The sequence below is a fragment of the Hypanus sabinus genome, chromosome 4 (genome assembly GCF_030144855.1).
Source record: "Hypanus sabinus isolate sHypSab1 chromosome 4, sHypSab1.hap1, whole genome shotgun sequence".
Lineage (NCBI taxonomy): Eukaryota > Metazoa > Chordata > Chondrichthyes > Myliobatiformes > Dasyatidae > Hypanus > Hypanus sabinus.
In genome coordinates this window covers 17,254,942-17,281,088 of record NC_082709.1, presented here as the reverse complement: position 1 = coordinate 17,281,088, position 26,147 = coordinate 17,254,942, and the positions used below count along the sequence as shown (strand labels likewise).

The following is a 26,147-nucleotide window of genomic DNA, read 5'->3' as shown; positions in this document are numbered from 1 at the left end:
CTACCTTTCTATGGCTTTGCTCCTCATTGTCTGCTTGCAATGCACTTTCTCTGCTACTGTGACAATTTATTCTGCATTCTATTATTGTTTTCCTTTGTACTACCTCATTGATATGGGAACATCAATGCCTTTGAACAGAAAATCCTACAAAACATGGTGGATTCAACCCATCACAGATAAAACCCTTCCAACCATTGAGCACATTTACATGAAATGTTGTCGTAGCAGAGCAGCATTCAACATCAGAGATAATCACCACCCAGGCCATGCTCTTTTCCTGCTGTTGCCATCAGGTAGAAGGAACAAGAGCCTCGGGACTCGCACCATCAAGTTCAAAAACAGTTACTGCCCCTCAACCATCAGGCTCTTGAACAAAAGAGGACAACTACACTCATTTAAAGACTCTTTTATCTTGTTATTTCATGCTCGCTATTTATTATCTGCATTTGTACAGTATTCTTTTCACAGTTTACGGTTCCTGATGTCTATAGTTTACAGATCCTGTTTACAGTTACTGTTTTATAAATTTGCTAAGTATGCCCACAGAAAAAGAATCTTAGGGTTGTATGTGGTGACATGTATGCACTCTGATAATAAATTTTACTTTGACTTTGACTTCAATGCCTTGTTTCAATGAAATGATGTGTATGGATGGTGTTATGTTTTGTAACTTCAAAATATTTAATTAATTCAAAGGCGACACGAGAGTACAGAATGTGGGTGTAATCATCTTTACTTTAAGTGGGGCATGCACATATCACGTGGTAGTGTGATGATGATGCAATTAATGTATTTTTACATATAATCCATAATTAATTATTTAAACAAACAAGAATGTTTAATCAAACAATATACAAAGTGCCAATAAAAAGTATTCACCCCACCCCCCTTGGAAATTTTCATGTTTTATTATTTAACAAATCACACGATTTTAATTTGGCCTTTTGACACTGATCAACAGAAAAGACTCTTTTGTATCAAAGTGAAAACAAATTTCTACAATTTGGTCTAAATTTATAATGATTGCTAAACACGAAGTAATTGATTGCACTATTTCTCACTCCCTTCAAGTCAGTATTTAGTAGACGCACCTTTGGCAGCAATTATACTCTTGAATCTATGTGGATAGGTCTCTACCAGCTTTACACATCTGGACATTGCAATTTTTCCCTAATCTTCTTTACAAAACTGCTCAAGTTCTATCAGATTGCATGGGGATTGTGGATTGTGAGTGAGCTGCCCTTTTCAAGTCTAGCCACAAATTTTCCATTGAATTGAGGTCTGGACTCTGACTTGGCCACTCTAGGACATTAACTTTGTAGGTTTTAAGCCTGTGTAGATTTTGTTTTATCCTTTGGTCATTGTCTTGCTGGAAAACAAATCTTCTCCCAAGTCACAGTTCTCTTGCAGACTGCATCAGGTTTTCGTCCAGAATTTCCTCTATTTTGATGCATTCATTTTACCCTCTACCTTCACCATCCTTCCAGGGCCTGCTGTAGTGAAAAATCTCCACAGTATGATGCAGCTACCACCATGCTTCATGGTAAGGATGATATGTTTTTGATGATGTGCAGTGCTTGGCTTACATCAAACATAGCATTTAGTCTGATGACCAAAAAGCTCAATTTTGGTTTTATGAGAGCATAGAACCTTCTTCCTATTGACTTCAGAGTCTCCCACATGCCTTCTGACAAACTAGCCAAGATTCCATGTGAGTTTTTCAACAGTGGCTTTCTTCCTGCCACTCCCCCATAAAGCTGTGACTGGTAAACGACCCAGGCAGTCGCTCCCATCTCAGCCACTGAAGCTTGTAACTCCTCCAGGGTTGTCATAGGTCTCTTGGTGGACTCCCTCACTAGTCCCCTTCTCAGATGGTCACTCAGCTTTTGAGGATGGCCTCTTTGGGCAGATTTACAGCTGTGCCATATTCTTTCTATTTCTTAATGATTGACTTCACTGTACTCCAAGGGATATTCAGTGACTTGGAAATTTTCTTGTATCCATCTTCTGACAGGTTTTTCAATAACCTTTTTGTAGAGTTGCTTGGAGTGTTCTTTTGTCTTCATGGTGTAGTTTTTGCCAGGAGTCACCAGCAGTTGGACCTTCCAGATACAGGTGTATTTTTACTGCAACCAATTGAAAAATCTTGACTGCACACAGTGATCTCAATTTAACTAATTATGTGACTTCTAAAACCAATTGGCTGCACCAGTGATGATTCGGTGTATCACATTTAAGGGGGTGAATACTTGGGCAGTCATTTATTTTGTGCTTAATATTTGTAATTTAGAACAGTTTGTAGAGATCTGGTTTCACTTTGACACAAAAGAGACTTTCTCTGTTGATCAGTGTCAGAAAAGCCAACCCAAATTAAATCCACTGTGATTCAATGTTGTAAAACAATAAAACATGAAAACTTCCAAGGTGGGTGAATATTTTTTATAGGTACTGTATATACAAGATCATTCAAATATTGAGCTATTAAATACACAACAGGTGGCATATAAAAGAAAGATTTTCACTGTACTTTGGTTCATGTGACAGTAATAAACCAATTTAAAATTAGTGTAAATGAGCAAGAAAATTAGTATGAATGTGGTGGGCCACAGGGCTGTTTCTGTACTATGCAATCCTATGACTCCATAACCCTGTTATCATCAATATCTGTAGCTACTCAAATACACATTGGTAAAGACAGCTACTTCTAAATGCTCTAGATCCGCAAGGAACCAGTTGCAAAGATGTGTCGTCCACCAAACTATAACATGCATAACAAAACACCATTTCACTTTGAGTTATCTACAACTTTTCTGATATTGAAAAGATATAATTCTGAATCCTAAATGATAAAGGTAGTTTTCTGCAACTTCATGATCAGAATATACAACTTACTTTTTTTTTGTTTTTTCAAGAAGTCACTTACCTCGAATTCAATATTTTTGATTTCTTCTTCTAAGGTCCGTCTCTCTTGTTCAAGCTTGTCTATTATGGTCTTCTGTTGTTCTTTTACGTATTCCACCTAATTTAATGGAAACAATATGAAAATGGTGTTTCTTAACCTACTTGTGCAAATACCGGTAATATAAACATATTAAGTATATTAAGTCTAAGTCTGCAGCACTGAATAGTCCACAACTAAATTATGCTGATAATTATACTTTTATGGAAGTTTCTAGTGAGGGCATTCAGCTGTTCATGGATAGACTGTCAAATTTCACTGGGTAGCCACAGGCTTGATATTCATATAATTCATTCAGCAATTCCAATTGACCACCAGTGGCAAAAAATAATTTAAATGCTTTTTGGGAGTTCACCTATCCAACAGAATTACATCTCTTGAAACAAAGTCAAGAAATAAATAACATACATAAGACAACAATGTCTTTTGATGTATTATTTAAGTCTTCTGAATAAGTGTGGTAGTGAGATTGTCACTAAACCAAAGGTTCATAAGACAGTTGTTGATAAAATGTACCCTAGAAAAGTTTCACTAAAGTGACCTTTATTTACATCTTCATTTGGTTTAGGCACATGCTGCTATAGAACTGAGGTTGAAGACTATGAAATCACTCCCACTCAAAGGATGAACACATAACATGCATTAAGTTCAAGTTCAGTTTATTGTCACTCAACTGTACACAAGTATATGGCCAAACACAACATTCCTCCAGACCAAGGTGCACAACACATAACACAAAGTAATATTACCACATATAAATTAACAAATAATAAGTTGCATATATGATACAAGTTAAAAAGTAAACAGTATAACGCTACTGGCACTTCATACATGATGACAGTGTATGATGGGAGTCTTACAGCCTGGGGAAAGAAACTGTTTACATCCTAACAGTTCTTGCAATTCTTGTCTAAATGCTATGGTGCCTCCTGCCTGATGATAGGGGGTCAAAGAGATTGTTGGAGGGATGGGAGGAATAGGACAGTATTAATTTGATACTTGAACTATTGAAGGTACTGTACTACCTTTCAGAAAAGATGTTTAACCAATAGCCTATCTCCCCACTTAGATAACATAAGGATAATCTCATGATACTATTTGGATGAGTATAAAAATTCCATTTCCCTGTAATGTGGTGGCAAATATTTATCACACACTAAAAAAATCCAATCAAGTTATTTTGAATATCTTGAGAATGTGAACATTTATAGAAATAAGAACATCTTTTTCAGTAGCAGGTTAAAATCCTTAATAACCAGTCAGATGTTGCTTTGTGATTATAATATTTAATGTTCAGATCTAATGAGTTAGAACTATTGTTAGGAGAAATATTATAAAGAGGATGTCAGAGCTTTTTCCCAGGGCTAAATGGCTAACACAAGAGGGCACAGTTTTAAGGTGCTTGGAAGTAGGTACAGAGGAGATGTCAGGGGTAGGTTTTTTACTCAGAGAGTGGTGAGTGCGTGGAATGGGCTGCTGGCAACGCTGGTGGAGGCAGATACGATAGGGTCTTTTAAGAGACTCCTGGATAGCTACATGGAGCTTAGAAAAATAGAGGGCTATAGGTAACCCTAGGTAATGTCTAAAGTACATACATGTTTGCAAAGCATTATAGGCTGAAGGGCCTGTATTGTGCTGTACGTTTTCTATGTTTCTATATAGTTACTGAAGTGGACTCTTTATTGAAAACCAAAAAGCTGTAAAACATTGGAGGGCAAACAACAAAAGCGTTACAGATATGAAATGAAAATTAGGTTAGAGCATGATCTTCAACTCTACAGAATCTTTCCACTCTGACTAAAAGGAATGTTACAATGAGGAGGAAGAACCAATAAAAGGTTCTGAGCTGGATAGAATGGCAAAAGGGGTATTTGAAGGGCTGGCATGGTCAAGGAATCAATAGTAGAATCCTTCAGGGATGCAGGCACCATATAGTCATCAACTGACCTAGTTCCATTATGGATAAGTATGTTTTCTACATTGATGACACTGTCAGCTCCAAGACTACTTCACTTTTTTTTTTAATCACATTAGCCTTCAATTTTAATGCTACTAAGCAATGAATTCATAAGTACTGAGCATTAAATGTGTAGCATTATTCTAGTGTAAGAATATGATATTTCAGTATGAAGTAATACGAATACAAAAGCTAAACATTAATGGAAATTAGTATACAAGTGCAATAGGTTAGATGCAAAGTTGTTGAAAATATAATTCAACAACTTTGAAATAACAAAAAGATCTAAGTGAAACCTAAGTCAGATTAAGTATTTTCATACCTCTTTTAATATCTGACTGGAATTAAATCCATCCTTCTGCAAAGTATAATGCTGCATTTCAATTTGTTTTTGTTTCAAGTCTCTCTTTAATTGTAGGATGGGATCCACTGTAGCTATTTTGAAGACTTCTTGGTCTCTGCACAACAATATACCTTGAGTTGGACAAAAAAAAATCACAATGTATCTACTATATAACGATTTTTGTTTAGAGGGTTAGGTTCATACAATGTCAGCTTAATGCAGTTTAAACATTAAAAACATATTTATTAGATGTCTTCAGCCCTTCAAGATGGAAATGGAATTGATTTATTATTGTCACATGCACCAAAATACAGTGAAAAGCTTGTCTTGCACAGAGTTTGTGCAGATCAAATCATTACACTGTGCATTGAGGGAGAACAAGGTAAAACAATAATGAAGCAGAATAAAATGTAAAACCTACAGAGAAGGTTGTTGTGCAATAAGAACACAACGAGGTAGATGTTGAGGTTAAGAGTTTATATAATCATATGAGGTCTAATTAAGAGCCTAATAACATTAGATAGCTTAGAAGCTGTCCTTGAGCCTGGTGATACATGTTGTCAGGCTTTTGTATCTTTTACCCAATGGGAGAGAGGGAAAGAGAAAATAATCAGGGAGGGTAAGGTCTTTGATTATGCTTGCTGCTTTACTAAGGCAGCAAGAAGTATAGACAAAGTCCATGGAGGGAAGGTTGCTTTCCACAATGTGCTGAGCTAATTTTTTGGCTGTGACACGAAAAGCAGTTGCTCTACTAAGCCATTATGCATTCAGACACAATGTTTTCTAAGGTGCATCAAAAAATGTGTAAGAGTTGCTGGAAACATGCAAAATTTCCTTATCCCTGAGGGAGTAGAGACATTAGTGAGCTTTCTTGACCATGGCACCTACCTGGTTGGATCACAACGATTGGTGATATTCATTCCCAGGAATATGAAACTCTCAAACTTCTCAATCTCAACACTTTTAATGTAAACCAGGAGTATGTGCACTGCAGCGCCTCCTTCCTGAAGTCAATGACCAGCTCTTTTGCACAGTATCATCCCATATTAAAGTATTGACAAACACCATATAAAGGGGACATTTCAAATATGTTTAAAGCACCTAAGACTCCACCAAATTCACATCTTGACTGATTTCAATTTCTGGTCTCACCCAATCAAGAACATCGAGGTTTCAAGATGAATTACAATAAAATAAAGAAGAGAAGTTATTTTACTGGGAAGCATTCAGTAGCTGCCTTCCAGAACCTTACTCAAATAATCGTCCTTCTTAAATGAAGTTTGCCTGTGTTACTGCACACAAATGACTACCATCTACATTTGAGTTTAGGTAAACCTGAAGATTGCACTAATTACCCAAGATCAGTTATTAGCTAAAGCCATTGTTGGCTGGAAACACTGAAGCCTGGTCAAGTTGGTGGGCAGGTTCATCTGCATTCAGGAATTGTAGTGTGTAAATTTTATTTGGTATTTAGTTCTGAAGAAGGGTCTCGCCCAAAATGCCAACTGTTTATTCATTTCTATAGATGCTGTCTGACTAGTTGAGTTCCTCCAGTATTTTTTGTGTGTTACTGATGTTCTAACTTTCCAGGTGGAGTTCACAGATCATTCTCAAGGGAAATCAAGAAAATTAAAGCATTTTAACATCTACTCAGAAGGAGAAATTGAATATATGACATCAAAGAGCAATGAAAGGGACATTCTGGTCAGTTTGGCTTATTATTCTTAACATAAAATTGCTGTCGAAATTCTAGAGTAAGCATCTTATTTTAAAACCTTAAAAACTGTAGATACACAAAAGTGAACTGGGAATTCAATTTACAAGATTTTTTTGGGGCTTCAGCAACTTACACTATTTTTAAGTTGCTACACAAATTTCTCGCTACTATTTCAGTGAGATATTAAAAGTCTCATGGAATTTCAAAATAGCCACTATTTCCTTGTTCCAGACATTTCCACAAACAAAATGGACTATATGCAGATAATACACACCATACTTCTTCATTTCAAAATGGAATTCATTCTCAAAGCTTCCAACTTCAAGGAAGTTCTGAAGATGCAATTCTAACTTTTCCCTATTAATAGAACAAACATTGGAAGTTTAGTTTATTTGTTTAACTTATAGCAGTTGTACCATTATTAAATTAATAACATTTTTAACAGAGAAAACAGAAAAAGCAATATCTCTAAACTGTAAATAAGAGCAAAACGACTGCTATAAGGAGTTGTAATTTCTCTCTGACCATTGTATATATAACAGCATAATATATTACCTATTTGAGTTTGATATTATATGCTTTTTGTCTTTAATATTGCTGTTTATATGTCTTTTACATTATCTACTTGTTAAACTCCTCTTTCGATTTGTATTTGTATGTTCTTTATTTGAAAATCAATAAAAAGATTGAAAAATGAAAATGAAATGAAAGAGCAAAACTGTATAAACTAGGGGAAAAATATCAAAGTGGCTAGAATAAAGATTTTGAAAATATTAGAAGACCCAAGCAGAAAAGAGGACAAAACAAGAATATCAAATGCTTAAATACTTGTTGGTTGTAGATAAATAATAAGGCTGGTGAGGAAGGGGCTGTGGGGAAATGATGTGGAAAAAGTCAAGGAAATGTAAAATGAAGCTCCAGCTAAACATGGATAGATTTGTACAGGAGCTGAGTTATTTTAAGCCAGTTCAGTGGAGAACAAAAAATCTCAAAGACAACATAAGCAGATCACCATATAGAATTATTGTAGCAAGCAGAAACAAATTTGATGAGCACATTGAATGATGCCCACCACAGAAAAATCAAATATGAATTCCTATCAGATTCACTGATGATACAAGCGAATTTCAAACATGGATAACCAGTACTTAACGGGTGAAATTTACAGACAATACTTCTAAAGAAAAACAAATATCAGTCCATCTTTATATATTTAAGTGGAATCAACATCAAAGAAGCAATTAAGTTCATTTAAAACAAAGATTACTGAATTTCTGTATGTTAAGGGATATTAAAAGAATCAACGGATAAGGAATTAACACAAGAAGAACTGTTGAAGGATGAAGTGTGATCTTGACGAATGCCTACTTTTTGTGTTCTTATTTTCTTTGGTGGTTAACAACTTGTACCTAGCCTAAATGCATAAAAAATCTCTATTTGATGCTATCAGTTGAGAAAAATATTGTTTAGGGCACACAGTGAACACAAAGTTGTCTTTGACTTGTGATATGCAATATTTTATGACCATCCTAAAGGGAAGGAAAGACCTTGTTTTAGGTTTCAACAACCTATCCATGAAAAGTGGCCAAAATTGGAACATGCTTAAGAATATGTTAAAGCATTATAGGGAGATCAACACTAATTTTGCCCAATGGTCCTACGTGAAATAATTTAGGTGCACAAATCCCACAGTAGAAATACACAGTAGAATAGGTCTTACAACAGTTTACTAAACCTGTCTCATACTCTGATTAGGGACAGTCAGTATGGTGCAAGTCATGCTTCACGAGCCTGAATGAATTCTTTGAGGATGTGACAAAGCACATTGTTAAAGGTAGAACAGTGGACATAGTTTATATGGATTTTAGTAAGGCATTTGATAAGGTTCCCCAAGGTAGGCTAATAAGTCAGGGAACCATAGGGTCCAAGAAAATTTGACAGTGTGGTACAGAATTGGTTTGGCCATAGAACGTACAGGGTGGTTCTAGATTGACAGTATTCTGCCTAGAGGTTGGCAACCAGCAGTATTCCACAGGAATCTGTTCTAGGACCCCTGCTCTCTGTAATTTTTATAAATGACTTAGATAAAGTGGAAAGGTGGGTTAGTAAGTTTGCAAATGACACAAAGGTTGGTGGAGTTGTGGATAGTGTAGAGGATTGTTAAATGATGCAACAGGACATTGACAAGATGCAGAACTGGACTGACATTAGCAGATGAAGTTCTACTTGGAGAAGTGTGAAGTGTTTCATTTTGGAAAGACAAATTTGAAGGCAGAATACAGGGTTAATGACAGGATTCTTGGCATTGTGGAGAAACAGAGGAATCCATTGATTCCTCCCAGTTGACATACAAGTTGATATGGCTATTAAGAAGGCATATGGTGGGTTGGCCTTCATTAGTTCGAAGACTGATTTCAAGAGTCTTGAGGTAATGTTGCAGTTCTATAAAACCTTGGTTGGACCACATGTAGAATATTGTGTTCAGTTTTGGTCACTTCATTACAGGAAGAATGTGGAAGTGTTAGAGATGGTACAGAGGAGATTTACCAGGATGCTGCCTGGACTAGAGGGCATATCTCACAATGAGAGGTTGAACGAGCTAAGGCTACTCCCTTTAGAGTGGAGGAGGATGAGAAGTCACTTGATAGAAGTGTACGAGATGATAAAAGACATAGCTAGAGTGAATAGCCGGAGACACCTTCCCTGGGTGGAAATAGATAGTTCAAAGGGCCATAATTTAAAGGTGCTTGGAAAAAGTACAGCGTGATATCAGAGATAAGTTCTTTATACCAAACGGCAGGTGTGTGGAACATCCCACCAGAGGTGACATTAGAGCCAGATACATTAGTGTTAATAAACTCTTAGATCAGCACATGGATAACAGAAGAATGGAGAGCTGTATAGATAGAAAAGGTTATATTGATTTTAGATTTAAAGGTTGGCACAAGATCATGGGCTGAAGGGCCTTATTGTGTTCTAATATTCTATGTTCTATATTATGCCCATTCCCAGATCCAAGATAGCCTGCTTCTTTCTGGTTAGCTCCTTTATATATCATTCCAGAAAACCATCCTAAATTCACTCTATGAATTTGTTCTCATAGCTACTATTTTCAATTTGATTAGACCTGAACATATGAAGATTGAAGTCTCCCATAAATGCACTGTAGTTTTTACAGGCTCTCATTAACTGTTAATTTATACTTCCTCCAGCTACAGTTTTCAAATTGATTCCGCTCATTTATGTGAAATTAAAGTCTGCCATAATATAGCACTATTCTCTTTGCATGCTCCCATTAATTGTTTACTTATACCCCTTCCAACAGTATGGCTACTGTTTAGGGTCCATATATGATTTCTACCAGTATATTCTTTATCTTGATATTTTTGATTCTCCACTCAAAATAGATTCAATATCTTCTGAGGCTAGATTATCTCTCATAACTATATTTATTATCAGAAACACTGCAGCAACGTTTTGTGAACTATCCTTCAACATTAAGTGTCTATTTTCAATCCCTTTGCAACTATATTTATGTAGTGGCTGTCAGATCAACTCCATTTACTTCTATTGGTGCTGTTAGTTCATCAACATTATTATGAATGCTTTGTACATTAAGATACAAAGCCTTAGGCTTATATTCTTGCCAATTCTAATCATCTTGCCTTTTTTAAGTACGTGCCTTATTGGTCTCTTGTCCTTGATTTCCATGTTTTTTGTTTTTACATTCTATTATTCTTTCTTTCATTTCTGTCATTTATCAACCTGTTTAAGTTCCCATTGTGAAGAAATGAGGAAGAAGAGATTGTTCCACTGTAGCATAACCAGAAAGGCATGGAGGTACAAAATACTGATGTCAGAGACAAAAGATACTGTTAAAGATGGTGGTTAAGGTGGTTTTAAGAACATAGGGAAAAAAAGGGACGAGGGATTAAGATGGAGAGTATTGAATGGTTAGACTGCTCATAGTTGAGATCATACAACATGGCAAAAGGTTCTATGGCCCACAAATTCTACACTAACTATCAAACATCATCTATACTAATCCAACATTGATCCCATTTTATTTCTCCCATGAAGGTCTCTCTCTATGATAAATATATGCCTATTTACCATTTACCTTCTTAACAGCTTTTTACACCTGGGCATTTGTTTCAGTGACTAGCTTACAGGACATCCATATCCCTTTGAATATAATTACTAGTTAAGCAAAACTCTGCCTTTCAATTTTTTTCTAGCAAAGTAAGTAACTTCACACTTATTTACATTTTAGAATTCAGAGCATAGAAATCTACAGCACATCACAGGCCCTTTGGCCCACAATGTTGTGCTATCTACTTTTCTAAGCTCCATGTATCTAAGAGGCCTTTAAGAGACCTATTGTATCCACTTCCACCACTGCTGCCGACAGTGCAGTCCACATACTCCCCACTCTCTGTGTGAAAAAGTTACCCCTGACATCCCCTTGGTACCTATTTCCCAAGTACATTAAAATTATGCCCCCTTGTGCTAGCCATTTCAGCTCTGGGAAAAAGCCTCTGGCTATCCACACGATCGAGGCCCCTCGTCATCTTATACACCTCTATCAGGTCACCTCTCATCCTCTGTCACTCCAAGGAGAAAAAGCCAAGTTCACTCAACCTATTCTCATAAGGTACACCGTCCAATCCAGGCATCATCCTTGTAAATCTCCTTTGCATTCTCACTATAGTATCCACATCCTTCCTGTAGTAAAGTGACCAGAACTGAATACAGTACACCAAGTGGGGTCCTACCAAGGTCTTATATAACCATAACATCACCTCACAACTGTTGAACTCAATCCCACAGTTGATGAATGCCAATACTCCATATGCCTTCATAACAACACTGTCAACCTGCGCAGCAGCTTTGAGTGTCCTATGGACATGGACCCCAAGATCTCTCAGATCCTCCATACTGCAAAGAGCCTTACCATTAATATTACATTCTGTCTTCAAATTTGACCTACCAAAATGAGCCACTTCACACTTATCTGGGTTGAAGTCTATCTACTACTTCTCAGACCAGTTCTGCATTCTATGCAGGTTACCTGCTGTAACCTCTGACAACGCTCCAGACTATTCACAACATCCCCAACTTCTGTGTCATCAGAAAACTTATTAACCCACCGTTCTACTTCTTCATCCTAGTCATTTATAAAAATCACAAAGCGGAGGGGTCCCAGAACAGTTCCCTGTGGAACACCACTAGTCACTGACCTCCATGCAGAATATGAACCATCTACAACCACCCTTTGCCTTCTGTGGGAAAGCCATTTCAAGATCCATAAAGCAAGGTCTCCTTGTATCCCATGCCTTCTTACTTTCTGGAGGAGTCTCATATGGGTGACCTTATCAAATGCCTTACTGAAATCCATATACACTACATCTACTGCTCTACCTTCATCAATGTGTTTTGTTACATCTTCAAAGAATTCAATCAGGCTCGTAAGGCACAACCTGCTCTTGACAAAGCCATGCTGACTATCCCTAATCAGATTATGTCTCTCCAAATGCTCATAAATGCTGCCTCTCAGGATCTTGTTCAACAACTTGCCCACCACTGAAGTCAGATTCACTGATTTATAATTTCCTGAGTTATCTCTACTCCCTTTCTGAACAAGGGAACAACATCGTCAACCCTCCAATCCTCCTGTACTTCTCCCATCCATATTGATGATGCAAAGATCATCGCAAGAGGCTCAGCAATCTCATCCCTCGCTTCTCACAGGTATACCTGATCTGGTCCTGGTGATTTATCTAACTTAATGCATTTCAAAAGCTCCAGCACATCCTTTTCCTTAATCTCTATATGTTCAAGCATTTCAGTCCATTGTAAGTCATCCCCACAATTGCCAAGGTCTTTTTGCCTGGTGAATACTGAAGCAAAGTATTCAATAAGTACCTCTGCTACCTCCTCCAACTCCATGCACACATTTCCACTGTCACACCTGATTGGTCCTATTCTCACATGGCTCATTCTCTTGCTCTTAATCCTGCTCACCAAGGTCTTCTCATGGCCCCTTCTGGTTCTCCTAATTCCATTCTTGTAATTTTTTAGAGCTCTAACAGTAACTACTTTCTTGAACCTTCTGTAAGCCTTTCTTTTCTTCTTAAATAGATTTTCTACATCCTTTGTACACCATGGTTCATTAACCCTATCATCCCTTCCCTGCCTCAATGGAACATACCTATGCAGAACTCCATGCAAAAGTTCCCCTGAATATTTGCCACACTTCTGTTGTGCATTTTCCTGAGAACATCCATTCCCAATTTATGCTCCCAAGTTCCTGCCTTATAGCATTATATTTCCTCCTACCCCAATCAAATGCTTTCCCAAATTTTCTGCTCCTATCCCTCTCCAGCACTATGGTGAAGGAGATAGAGTTGTGGTCACTACCTCCAAAATGCTCTCCCACTGAAAGATCTGACATCTGACCAGGTTCATTTCCCAATACCAGATCAAGTACAACCTCTCCTCTAGTTGGCTTATCGATATATTGTGTCAGGAAACTTTCCTCAACACACCTAACAAACTTCACCCCATCTAAACCCTTTGCACTAAGGAGGTGCCAATCAATATATATCGAGAAACAAGGGGGGGAGGGGAACCAGAGTGTAGGAACACTCTAGATGTATGGGAGAAGGAATAAAAAGAAGATAGTAAAGTTTTTTGTACCGTTAGTGATAAATAGAGAGTAAGAGGTGGAGAATTTCTTAAATGCATTTATTTTAATGCTAGGAGCATTGTAAGAAAGGTAGTTGAGCTTACAGCATGGATTGATACCTGGAAATATGATGTTGTAGCTATTAGTGAAACATGGTTGCAGAATGGGTGTGATTGACAACTAAATATTCCTGGATTTCGTGCTTCAGAATCGGAGGGACAAGAGGGGGAGGTGTTGCATTGCTTGTCAGAGGAAATATTACAGCGGTGCTCTGGCAGGATAGATTAGAGGGCTCATCTAGGGAGAGTGTTTGGGTGGAATTGAGGAATGGGAAAGGTGTAGTAACACTTATTGGGGTATATTATAAACCACCTAATTAGGAGCAAGAATTGGAGGAGCAAATTTGTAAGGAAATAGCAGATACTTGTAGTAAGCACAAGGTTGTGATTGTGGGAGATTTTAATTTTCCACACATAGACTGGGAAGCCCATACTGTAAAAGGGCTGAATGGTTTGGAGTTTGTAAAATGTGTGCAGGATAGTTTTTTGCAGCAATACATAGAGGTACCAACTAGAGAAGGGGCAGTGTTAGATCTCCTGTTAGGGAATGAGATAGGTCAGGTGTCGGAGGTATGTGTTGGGGAGCACTTCGGGTCCAGTGATCACAATACCATTAGTTTCAATATAATTATGGAGAAGGATAGGACTGGACCCAGGGTTGAGATTTTTGATTGGAAAAAGGCAAACTTTGAGGAGATGCAAAAGGATTTAGGAGTGGATTGGGACAATTTGTTTTATGGGAAGGATGTAATAGAGAAATGGAGGTCATTTAAAGGTGAGATTTTGAGGGTACAGGATCTTTTTCTTGTTGGGTTGAAAAGAAAGGTTAAAAGTTTGAGAGAGCAATGGTTTTCAAGGGATATTGGAATGCCAAAGCAATTAGTGACGAGGTTGTGGGGACATATGTTGGTAAGACCTCAGACAAAGTTAGCACTCAAAGGTTGAGTATGATGTGACTAGTGTACTGAGCTGCATATATTTCAATGCAAGAAGTATTTTAGGAAAGGTGGATGATAATGCTGAGTATGAGGTAGCTGGTTTACAAGTGCAAATATTGTAGAGTGAGGAGAGACTGTTGATAGGGCAATATTGAAGTTAACAGGATGAGTTACAACATAAAAAGCAAACAAAATCGAAAAGGGTGAATACAGGATTGGAGGTGTTATATTTGAATGCGCACAGTATATGGAATAAGGTAGATTAATTTGTAGCACAGTTGTCAATGGGCATGTATGATATTGTAGGCATCACTGAGTCATGACTGAAAGAAGATTATAGCTAGGAGCTTAATGTTCAAGGTTACACATTGTATCAAAAGGACAGGCAGAAAGGTGTTGCTCTGTTGGCAAAAAATGAAACCAAATCATTAGAAAGAGGTGACATAGGGTCAGAAGGTATTGAATCATTGTGGATAGAACTAAGGAACTGCAAGGGGAAAAAGACCCTGATGGGAAGTGTATACAGACCCCCAAAAATAGTAAGGATGTGATCTACAAATTACAATGGGGTATAGAAAATGCATGCCAAAAAGGGCAATGTTGCAATAGTCATAGGGGATTTCAGTATGCAGGTAGATTGGGAAGATCAGGTTGGTGCTGGATTACAGGAGGGGGAATTTCTAGAGTGCCTAGAAGATGACTTTTTAGAACAGCTTATGGTTGAGCCCACTAGGGGATCAGCTATTCTGGGTTGGATGTTGTGCAATGAACCAGAATTAATTTGAGAGCTTATGGTAAAAGAACCCTTAGGGGAAAGTGACCATAACATGATTGAATCCACCCTGAAATTTGAGAAGGAGAAACTAAAGTCAGATGCATCACTTTCACAGTGGAGTAAAGGGAATTACAGAGGCATGAGAGAGGAGTTGGTGAAAATTGCTGCTGGGGAGTAGATTTCAGGGATAAGTTTTTTTACACAGAGGGTGTTGAGGGCATGGAATGGGCTGTCAGCAACAGTGGTGGAGGTGGATACAATAGGGTCTTTTAAGAGACTTTTGGATAGGTACATGGAGCTTAGAAAAATACAGGGCTATGGGTAAGCCTAGTATTTTCTAAGGTAGGGACATGTTCGCCACAACTTTGTGGGCCGAAGGGGTTGTATTGTGCTGTAGGTTTTCTATGTTTCTATGCTAAGAGCTGCACTCTCCAGTGCCATCAGGAAGGAAAAGTGTGAGTACCCAAAGAAAACCTACAGGCACCTTTGTGACACCTTGGACATGTGGTACATTTGGCATAGTATACAAGCCATAACCAAATACAAGTCCACCATGCATCTCAACAACAGTGATGGCTCCCTTTCTGAGGACTTGTCCAATTGAGTGATGTGACATCGAGGAAAGCCACCTCTCTTCCCAAGGAACAGGCACCCTGCCTGATCACAGATAAGGTGAGGAGGAGCTTAGCCAGGGTGAAGTCATGCAAAGCTGCAGGGCTGGACAACATTCATGGTCAGGTGCTGAGTACCTCTCTGAAACAGTCCACAGTCCCTGCAGGCTACAAGGTAGCCACCATCATTCCAGTGCCCAAGAGAGCAATACTAACTGGCCAAAATGATTAACACCCACTGGCAGGGACTTCAACAAATGTGCAGTGCTTTGAGCAGCTGATAATGGATTATATAAAATCCCACCTTCCAGCTACACCGGTACCTTTCTAGTTTGGCTACCACTCAAACCAGTCCACCAATGATACAATAGCCTCAACTCTCCACTCCATCCTGTCCCAGCTAGAAAATGATGCCAGGATGTTGTTCATCGACTTCACCTACGTGTTTAACACAATCATCCCTCAGAAGCTGCTAGGTAAACCACCTTCATTGGGACTCAACACCCTCTATGCAACTGGATCTTGGACTTCTTGACGGAAAGATTGAAGTAGGTCTGATTTGGCAGCAACATCTCAAACTCCATCACGCTGAGCACTAGTGCCCCCCCAGGATTGTGTGCTCAGTCCACTGCTATTCATGCTGCTGACTCACAAATGCACTGCCAGATTCAGCTCAAATGTATCATCAAGTACACTGATGATACCACAGTGGTTGGTCTCATCAGAAACAATGATGAGTCAGCATACAGAGAGGATTGTGAAATGGTGCGAGAACAACAATCTGAGTCTCAACACGGACAAGACATAATAGATGATTGTGGGCATCAGGAAGGCACAGGTTGACCACTCTCCATCACACGACAATAGTTCTGCTGTGGAGAAAGTGAAGAGAACAAAGTTCACTGGTGTGTGCACATAACAGATGATCTAACCTGGACCTACAACACCTCTTCTCTAGTCCAGAAGGCACAGCAGCGTCTACATTTTCCAAGGAGATTGAGATGTGCAAAGCTCTCCGCCCTCATTCAAACAACTTTCTACAGCAGCACCATCGAGAGTATCCTGTCTGGCTGCATCATTGTGTGGTATGGAGGCTGCAAGGCATCGGACTGCCCAACCCTACAGAGGACAGTAATAACTGCTGAAAGAATCATCAGAGTTTCCCTCCCTCCTATGTATGAAATTTGCTGGAAGTGTTGCAGAAGAAGGCCAAAAATATTATTGAAGATTCTTACCACCCATCTCACAATATCTTTCGACTCACTATCATCAGGAAGGAGCTAGAGGAGCATCAGGACTAGGACAGCCTGACTGGGTAGCAGCTTCTTCCCTCAGGTTATGAGGCTAATAAAAACCCATCCATGACAGAGGTCTCGTCACTAGGATAGCGAGCTGTTTACTTCACGGTTTACTGTTTACCTGCGCTCTGCTTTACAACATGCATTTTGAATTAAATTTTGTTAACTTATTTACAGTATATGGTTTATGTGCTGAGTGTGATATATGGTGTGTGGGTGCACTGTGGGACAGAGAACTTTATTTTATTTAGATGACAATAAACCTGAACTTGAATTTCAATGTACAACGAAGTTGTGGAGCTCTGTTTAAAATTTAAAGAATACTTTGCAGTATAGACCATACATAGGAGCAGAATTTACCCATTCAGCTCATTGAGTCTGCCCCACCATTCCATCCTGGCTGATCCAGGATCCCACTCAACCCCATACACCTGCCTTTTTGCCATAGCCTTTGATGCCCTGAGCCATCAGGAAACTATCAATTTTCGTTTGAAATATACCCAAGGTCTTGGCCTCCACAGCTGCCTGCCTGTGGAGACCAATTATATTACATTATAAGCCTTTTCCCTGGCTTTTATGCAGTCCTTAACTTCACTTGTCAGCCACAGTTGCCTATGTGGTAAACCATGTATACCTGTCTGGACACACTCCTCTGCTGACTGCTCCTGTGGCTCCTCCCACAGACCCCTGTATAAAGGCGATTGGGGCACTGCTCTTCCCACAGTCTTCTACATGGTCATGCCCATTTTCACTGTTAATAAAAGCCTATTATCTTGTACTCTACTTTTAGTCTCCTAGAGTTATTGATAGCGCATCAGCCTACCCCTACCATTTGAGAATTTCTTCTACAGAACATTTCTGTCCTGCACCTTGTGAACTATTCCCAGAAACTTCAGCCATCTCTGCTCTGCAGTCATCCCTGCCAGTATTCTCCTCCAATTCACCCAGTAAAGCTTCTCTCTTCTACCTCTGTAATTCCCTTTATCCTATTGTGATACTGATACATCTGAACTTTTCCCTCTGAAATTGCAGTTTGAATTCAGTCATATTATAATCAATGCCTCCTAAGGATTCCTTTACATTAAGCTCCCTAATAAAATCTGGATTATTACACAACACCTAATCTAAAATAGCCTTGAACAGAAACAGCTCTAAAAAGCCATCTCATAGGCATTCAACAAATTCCCTTGTTTGCCATCCGACACCAATCTGATTTTCCCAATCCCCTTGCAGATTGAAGTCCCGCATTACCGTTGTGACCTTACACTTATCACATGCCATTTCCAGCTCCCTTTGCAATCTTAATCCCACATCTTGCCGACTATTGGAGGCCTATGTATGATTCCTGTAACGGTTTTTTTTACACTTGCAGTTTGTTAACTCCACCCACAAAGATTCAACATCCTCTGACTCTATGTCACCTCTTTCTAAAAATGTAAATCCATCTCTTGCCAACAAAGCCACACCCTACCTGCCTTCCTGCCAGTCCTTTTGATACAAAGTATATCCTCTGCTAACCCTTTTTTACAAAGTATAATCTCACTGGATCAGCAACAGGAGACCCAACTTGCTGGAGGAGACTATGGAGTGAAAGATGACAGAAAGGGAAGTGGTTTATTTTTCTGCAGAAGGCAACACACCAAGATATGGTAAGTATTGATCAGGATGCAAAAGACAAAGCGATTAAAAAAGAAGCAACACTGGGAATAGCAGCTGGACAACAGATGTGCAAGTGCATAGAAACAAATGGAATAGAAAAATAACTGGGGAAATTGTCCAAACATAAATTTCAGAGACCTTAAATAGAGGATGACAAAGATATGCTTAAGGAACACTCAAGTATGGATATGGTATCATAGGATATAAACTACTGCTCTATAAACCTGTCCAAGAACTACTCCAGATGTCCCTTGACCCATAGCACTTTAGTACAGTATAACAAAAATAGTAGCTCTCAGATTCGCCACTTTAGTTCATTTAAAAAGAACACTGGCTGATTGATTGCCAACCTGAACCTTGAAATAATATACTTCTTAATTACAATAGTCAACAGCCAATGAAAACCCACTTACGTGAAAGAGATCTTGACTTTCTTAATAAAAAGCAATTTTAAAAAGTAATCTGGTGAATAAGGGTCTCCTAATGTCCCATAAATCTAGTGTTAGGAGGTATTATTTCATATTTTTGAAATATTTCATATCATACATCAAAGTTAGAATTTTCAGAAAAGCCTTTATGCTTTAGGAAGTTCATTTCATTTAAATAGCACAATATGTTTTGAGCAAATGTAAATCTATTTAACCTTCCAAAATGAGAAGGAATCTACCCTTCAGATTCTTGTGTAGAATTCTTGTGGGTGGAGTTAAGAAACTGCAAGGATAAAAAGGCCCTGTTAGGAGTTATATTGTAGCCAGGATGTAGGCTGAAGATTATAATGGGAGAGAGAAAGGCATGCAAAAAGGGAGATGTTGCAATAATGATGGGAGATTTCAATATGCAGGTAGATTGAGAAAATCAAGATGGTACTAGATCACAAGAGAGGGAATTTGTAGAATGCCTATGAAATGACTTTCTAGAGCAGCTTGTAATTGAGCACTTGGAGAAAAAGCAATTCTGGATTGGCTGCAATGTAATGACCCAGATTTGCTAAGGGAGCTTAAAGTAAAGGAACCCTTAGGAAGCAATGATCATTATATGATAGAATTCACCCTGCAGTTTGAGGAAGAGAAGCAAAAGTTGTATTTATCAGTAATAAGGTGAAGTTAAGGGAATTACAGAGGCATGAGAAGGGAGCTGGCCAAAGTTGATTGAAAGGGGACACTAGGAGGGATGATGGCAGAACAGCAATGGCTTGTGTTTCTGGGGCAAATTTGGAAGGTGCAGGAAAGATAACATCCCAAAGACAATGAAATATTCTAAATGGAGGATAGGACAAATGTGGCTGACAAGAGAAATCTATGAAAAGACAAAAGCAAAAGAAAGGGCATATAATATTGCAAAAAGTACTGGGAAGGAAGAGGATTGGGAAGCTTTTAAAAACCAACAGAAGTCCAATAAAAAGCTATAAAGAGGGAAAAGATGAAATAAGAAGGTAAGCGAGTCATAATATGAAAGAGGATACCAAAATTTTTCAGATATGTAATGAGTAAAAGAGAGTTGAGAGAGGGTATCAGATCATTGGAAAATGATGCTGGAGAGGTAGTAATGGGGAATAAATAAATACCAGACAAAATTAGTAAGTATTTTGTATCATCTTCACTGTGGTAGACACTAGCAGAATACCAGAATGCAAGAGTGTCAGCATCACAATTCAGTGCCATTCCTATTACAAAGGAAAAGGTGCTTTGGAAGCTGAAAAGTCTGCAGGTGGAAAGGTCACTTATACCAGATGGACTTCACCCCAGGGTTCTGAAAGAGACGTTATAGAGACATTAGTAATGATCTTTCAATAATCACTAGATTCTGGAATGGTTTCAGAAGACTGGAAAATTGCAAATGCCACTCCACATTTTAAGAAGAAAGAGAGGCCAATGAAAGAAAATTATAAGCCAGTTAACTTGACTTCATTAGTTGGAAGGAAGTTGGAGTCTAATCTTAAGGATGAGGTTTCAGGGTACTTGGAGGCACATAATAAAATAGGCCATAGTCAGCATGGTTTTCTCTAGGGGAAATCTCAACTGACAAATCTGTGGAATTAGTTGAGGAAATAATAGGTAAGATAGACAAAGGAGAGTCAGTAGATGTTGTTTATTTTGATTTTCAGAAGGCCTTTAACTAGGTGGCATATATTAGGCTGCTTAACAAGATAACAGCCCATGGTATTACAGGAAAGGAATTAACATGGTATAGAGAATTGGCTGACTATTGGGAAAGAAAGAATGGAAATAAAGGGGGCTTTTTCTGGTTGGCTACCCATGACTAGTGGTGTGCCAAGGGTGTTGCTTCTTTTCCCATTATATGCCACTGATTTCAAGAAGGAGTTGATAGCTTTATGGCCAAATTTGCAGACAATGCAAAGATAGGTGAAGGAGTGGATAGTATTGTGGAAGCAGGGTGGATTGGGGAAATACACAAAGAAGTGGCAGATGTGAAGTATAGGGAAGTGCAGAGCCATGAAGGAATAACGGTAAAGACTATTATCTAAACATGGAGAAAATTTAAAGATCAGAGGTGTAAAGGGACTTGGGTGTCCTTGTGTAGTATTCCCTAAAGGTTACCTTGCAGGTTGAGTTGGTGGTAAGAAAGGAAAATGTAATGTTAGCATTCACTTTGAGAGGACTGGAATACAAAAGCAAGGATGTAATACTGAGGCTTTATAAGAAATTGGTCAGACTCCACATGGAATATTATGAACGATTTTTGGTCCCTTGTCTAAGAAAAGATCACATATAAAGTCTACAAAAGTGTCCAAAGCTTCTCAAGAGGATGTGGAGGCTGATGAGAGTCATCTGGAGGAAGGCCAGATACGCCCTTGCTGGCAAGCGGCTGAAGGTTGGTTTGTGCCAAAAGAGGAAAACTCAACTGAGATCAAGCAGTTCAGAACCATTTCCGTCCTCAACGCTGAAGGAAAAATCTTCTTTGCTGTTCTAGCAAGACAGATTACATCATACATGGTAGAAAACCAATACATAGATATGGTAGTGCAAAAGGGAGGGATTCCTGGATTCCCAGGATGTCTGGAACACACAAGTGTTATATCCCAGCTGTTAAAGGAGGTTAAGGCAACCAAAGGGAAAGTGATGGTTGTGTGGTTGGATTTAGCCAATGCCTATGGTACAGTGCCGCACAAAGTCATCAAGACAGCTCTGAAACATCACCATATCCTGGAGAAGGTCACCAAGATCCTGGCAAGCTACTTCGAGGGGATTCACCTAAGGTTCAGTGTGCAGGACTACGTAACATCATGGCAGCAAGTAGAGAAGGGCATTGTGACTGGCTGCACTATATCCATAGTCCTCTTCGTCATGGCCATGAGTCTACTTATAGGGGCTGCGAAAAGAGAGACCAGAGGGCCAAGGACAAGCACCAATATCAGGCAGCCGCCAAGCAGAGGATTTATGGATGACCTTACAATTACAACCACAACACATATCCAGGCCGGATGGGTACTCCAAGCAATGGACGAGACAGTCACACAGCTGCAAATGAAATTTAAACCTGCCAAATCAGGGTGTTTGGAGATAAAGAAAGGCCAACTTACACAGAAGTTCACCTTGAAGATCCAGGATGAAGAAATTCCGTCTATCATAGGTAACACCATCAAGTGCCTAGGGAAATGGTATGATGACAGCGAAATAAGGAAGAAAGAGGAGAAGGCTAAATATGTGTGATCAGTGGAGATGGGGAATCAAGGGACCCGGACAAAGTGGGAAACAGAACAGAGGGTGTTGACATTGGATGACATATGGAAATGTACATCTTTCCAACTCCAGTTCTTACTGAGGGCTGTGTACGATGTACTACCAACTCCAACAAACCTGCGGAACTGGGGAATAACAGAAGATCCAACATGCCACCTGCACCAGAAACCAGCCAGCCTAGGGCATATTCTTTCTTCGTGCCAGGTTGCCCTTTCTCAAGGACAGTACAGATGGAGACATGATCAGGTTTTGAGAGCACTCACCCACACTTTGGAGACAGAGAGGAAGAAGGACCACAAAAAGGATAGCCAACCAAACTTCATCAACTTCATCAGGACCGGGGAACATGCTGCAGCAGCAAACAAGCACAGAGACTGTATCCTGAGCACGGCAAAGGACTGGGAGATGAAGGTCAATCTTGAAAAGAAGCTGGTGTTCTCACCAATAGTGGAGAACACACTTTGACCAGATGTTCTACTATTGTCAGAAAGTGCAAAGAAGCTCGTGGTGATAGAGCTAACAGTACCATGAGAGACCCGATGCCAAGAGACCCACAAGAGGAAGCTTGTGAGGTATGAAGACCTGGTAGCGGACTGCAGATGACAAGGCTGGCAGATGTAGAACTTCCCTGTTGAAGTGGGGGCAAGAGGGTTTCCCACCATGTCATGCTGAAAGATGATGGCAGCTTTAGGCATACAAGGGAGAACCAGGAAAAGAGCCGTTAACACCATGGCTCAAGCAGCAGAGAGAACGTCCAGTTGGCTTTGGCTGCGAAGGGACGATAGTAGCTGGACGTCTGACCATCGGGGGTAGAAGATTGATCACCTTCTGCTGTCCCACCATCCTGAGGATGTTCCAGGTTAGGGGACGAAATGTCTGGAGACGGATGGACCCAGCTGATGACTCAATGGTCCAGCAGCAGATATATCACAGCTATTGAAGGTAATGCTGGCATTGGAGAGGGTCCATAGGTGGTTCAGGAGAATGATCCCAGGAATGAAAGGATTAACATATGAGGAACATTTGATGGTTCCGGGCCTGTACTCACTGGAGTTTAGAAGAATGAGAGGGGAGGTTCTCATTGAAATCTATTGAATGTTGAAAAACCTCAAAAGAGTGGATGTGGAGAGGATGTTTCCTATGGGTGAGTCTAGGACCAGAGGGCACAGCCGCAGATTTGAGGGACATCCATTTGGAACAGAGACGAAGAAATGTTTCTTTAGCCAGAGGATGGTGAATCTGTGAAATTCATTGCTACAGACAGCTGTACAGGCCAGTTCACTGGGTATATTTAAAGCAGATGTTGATAGGCTCTTGATTAACCAGAGCATCAAAGGTTAGAGGAAGAAGGCAGGAGAATGGGGTTGAGAGGGATAATAAATCAGACATGATGGAGAGGACTTGATTGATGAAATGCCCTAATTGTGCTCCAGTGTCTTATTGTCTTATGGTCTAATTTAATGCAGTAGCAGATAGTTTATGTACACTTTAAAATAACACCCAGTAACACAGTGCCACAGTATTTTACTAATGGATATGCATATTTATTGTAATATTCTTGTGAAATTCAATTAAAAATAACTTTCAAATGAACATTTCATACATAAATCTTACCTAGCTTCCAAAAGTTTTGAATGCTCCTGCCACCATGCTTGCTGATGCTGTTTAATAATTGTATTTTCTTTGTTCGTCTTTGCTGCTTGTAAAATTTTCTGAATCTATAACCATGATAATAAGAATAAAAAGAATAAGATTCTCCACTTATTATTAGTCAGAGGATGTGTCAAGCTTCAAATTCCTTGGTTTCCACATTTCCGATGATCTCACCGGGTCCCTGAACTCCTCCATCTTGTTCAAAAAGGTGCAACAGCTCCTTTATTTCCTGTGGAGCATCAAGAACTTTATTGTCATTATGCTGAGTACAGATACAAAGCCAATGAAATGCCATTAGCATCTAACCAGAAGTGCAAAAGAATTGTGTTATTTACAAAATAACTGTGAATGAAAAGTAAGTGCTACAGCATACAAATATAAAAGTACTGTACTGAGACAGTACAATACGGGTGCAATACTACTTAGTGCTGTGATGTGAGGTTCAGCAGGGTCATAGCCTCAGGGAAGAAGCTCTTCCTGAGCCTGCTGGTATGGGAACAGAGGCTCCTGAAGCATCTACCAGTTGGGAGGAGAGTAAAAAGTCCATGGTAAGGGTGAGATGCATGCTTGATAATGCTCTTCGCCCTGCCCAGGTAGCGTTTATGGTAAATGTTCTCAATAGTGGGCAATTGAGTGCCGATAATCCATTGGGCAGTTTTCACCACCCGCTGGAGTCCTTTGAGGTCCGATACGGGACAATTGCCACACCACACTGAGATGCAGTTGGTGAGTATGCTCTCAATGGTACAGTGGTAAAAGTCCATCAGTATCCTGGGACAGAGGAGTTTTCTTGATGTTCCACAGGAAATAAAGGAGCTGTTGCACCTTTTTGAACAAGATGGAGGAGTTCAGGGACCCGGTGAGATCATCGGAAATGTGGAAACCAAGGAATTTGAAGCTTGCTGTTACCTGAGCAAGATACTGAGATTATATCTCTCAATATCAACTCAAATGAAACCAGATTTATTGATTGAGGTTGGTTTCAACCAGTTTCCGCCATTCCATCTTGTCTGATTTATTATCCCTCTCAACCCCATAACCTATTAACAGCAAATCCTTATCTAGCCTCTCCTCCAGTCATTCAATTATGGCATCGGCCTGGCATTAATCTAATGAGAGTATCATGTCTCTGTGTTATTTACCTCACGCATAGACATCAAACTGAGGTACAGCTATAATTGAACATACTTTATTGGAGATAGTTAATCTCAACTGAATGTCAGTGTTCGGTTACAACAACGTCCCAGCTAGTACAATTAAATATACTGCACATTACATCTCTTCTCCTTTAAATGGAAGTAGCCCCATAAAATTAATTGAACCATTTACCCATGAAGTTATTAAAAATAAATAGTATGCATTACACAGTTGTAAATCACATGTCTTCCTCCTCAATGAGAACTATTTTTCCAAAAAATATACTTCATTTAAAATAGATGAAGTAATTACAGATGGGGGTTCATGTCCCCAACATTTCAATACATTTTCTTACTATGTGTCAACACTAATGTTTCTCCTTAAACAATGCACCTGTGAAGTACTTGAGAGGCTTGCACAGGGCCCAGCCCTTAATACCCAGTGGGAACAGAACCCTAGACTGTAGATCTTCCTCAGAGAGCCTTTGCAACGGCTACATTGAGCTTCAGTGCATCCTTCAGCATAGACTCCTGTATATCCTTGTTTCTTCAAGATGGCGCCAGCGACCAATGGCGACACCCTGCATACAGTTCACAAAGCTTCTTCTTTCCTTCTTTTAAATATGCTTCTGCTGCTAAACTGTGTGTGGTTG

The 26,147-nt window shown here is 39.3% G+C and overlaps 1 protein-coding gene across 3 annotated transcripts in view; it reads right to left on the bottom strand.

The window, feature by feature from the left end:
• The window catches only part of LOC132392526 (coiled-coil domain-containing protein 148-like), a 101,844-nt gene that overhangs the window by 38,543 nt on the left and 37,154 nt on the right, over positions 1 to 26,147 (bottom strand). For all 3 annotated transcript variants that reach the window (XM_059966504.1, XM_059966505.1, XM_059966503.1), the window contains exons 4-7: positions 24,320 to 24,423; positions 7,251 to 7,333; positions 5,239 to 5,390; positions 2,924 to 3,019 (exon numbers count right to left, since the gene is read on the bottom strand). In XM_059966504.1, the coding sequence (XP_059822487.1) occupies positions 2,924 to 3,019; positions 5,239 to 5,390; positions 7,251 to 7,333; positions 24,320 to 24,423 (435 nt within the window). The remainder of the gene's footprint in view (positions 1 to 2,923; positions 3,020 to 5,238; positions 5,391 to 7,250; positions 7,334 to 24,319; positions 24,424 to 26,147) is intronic.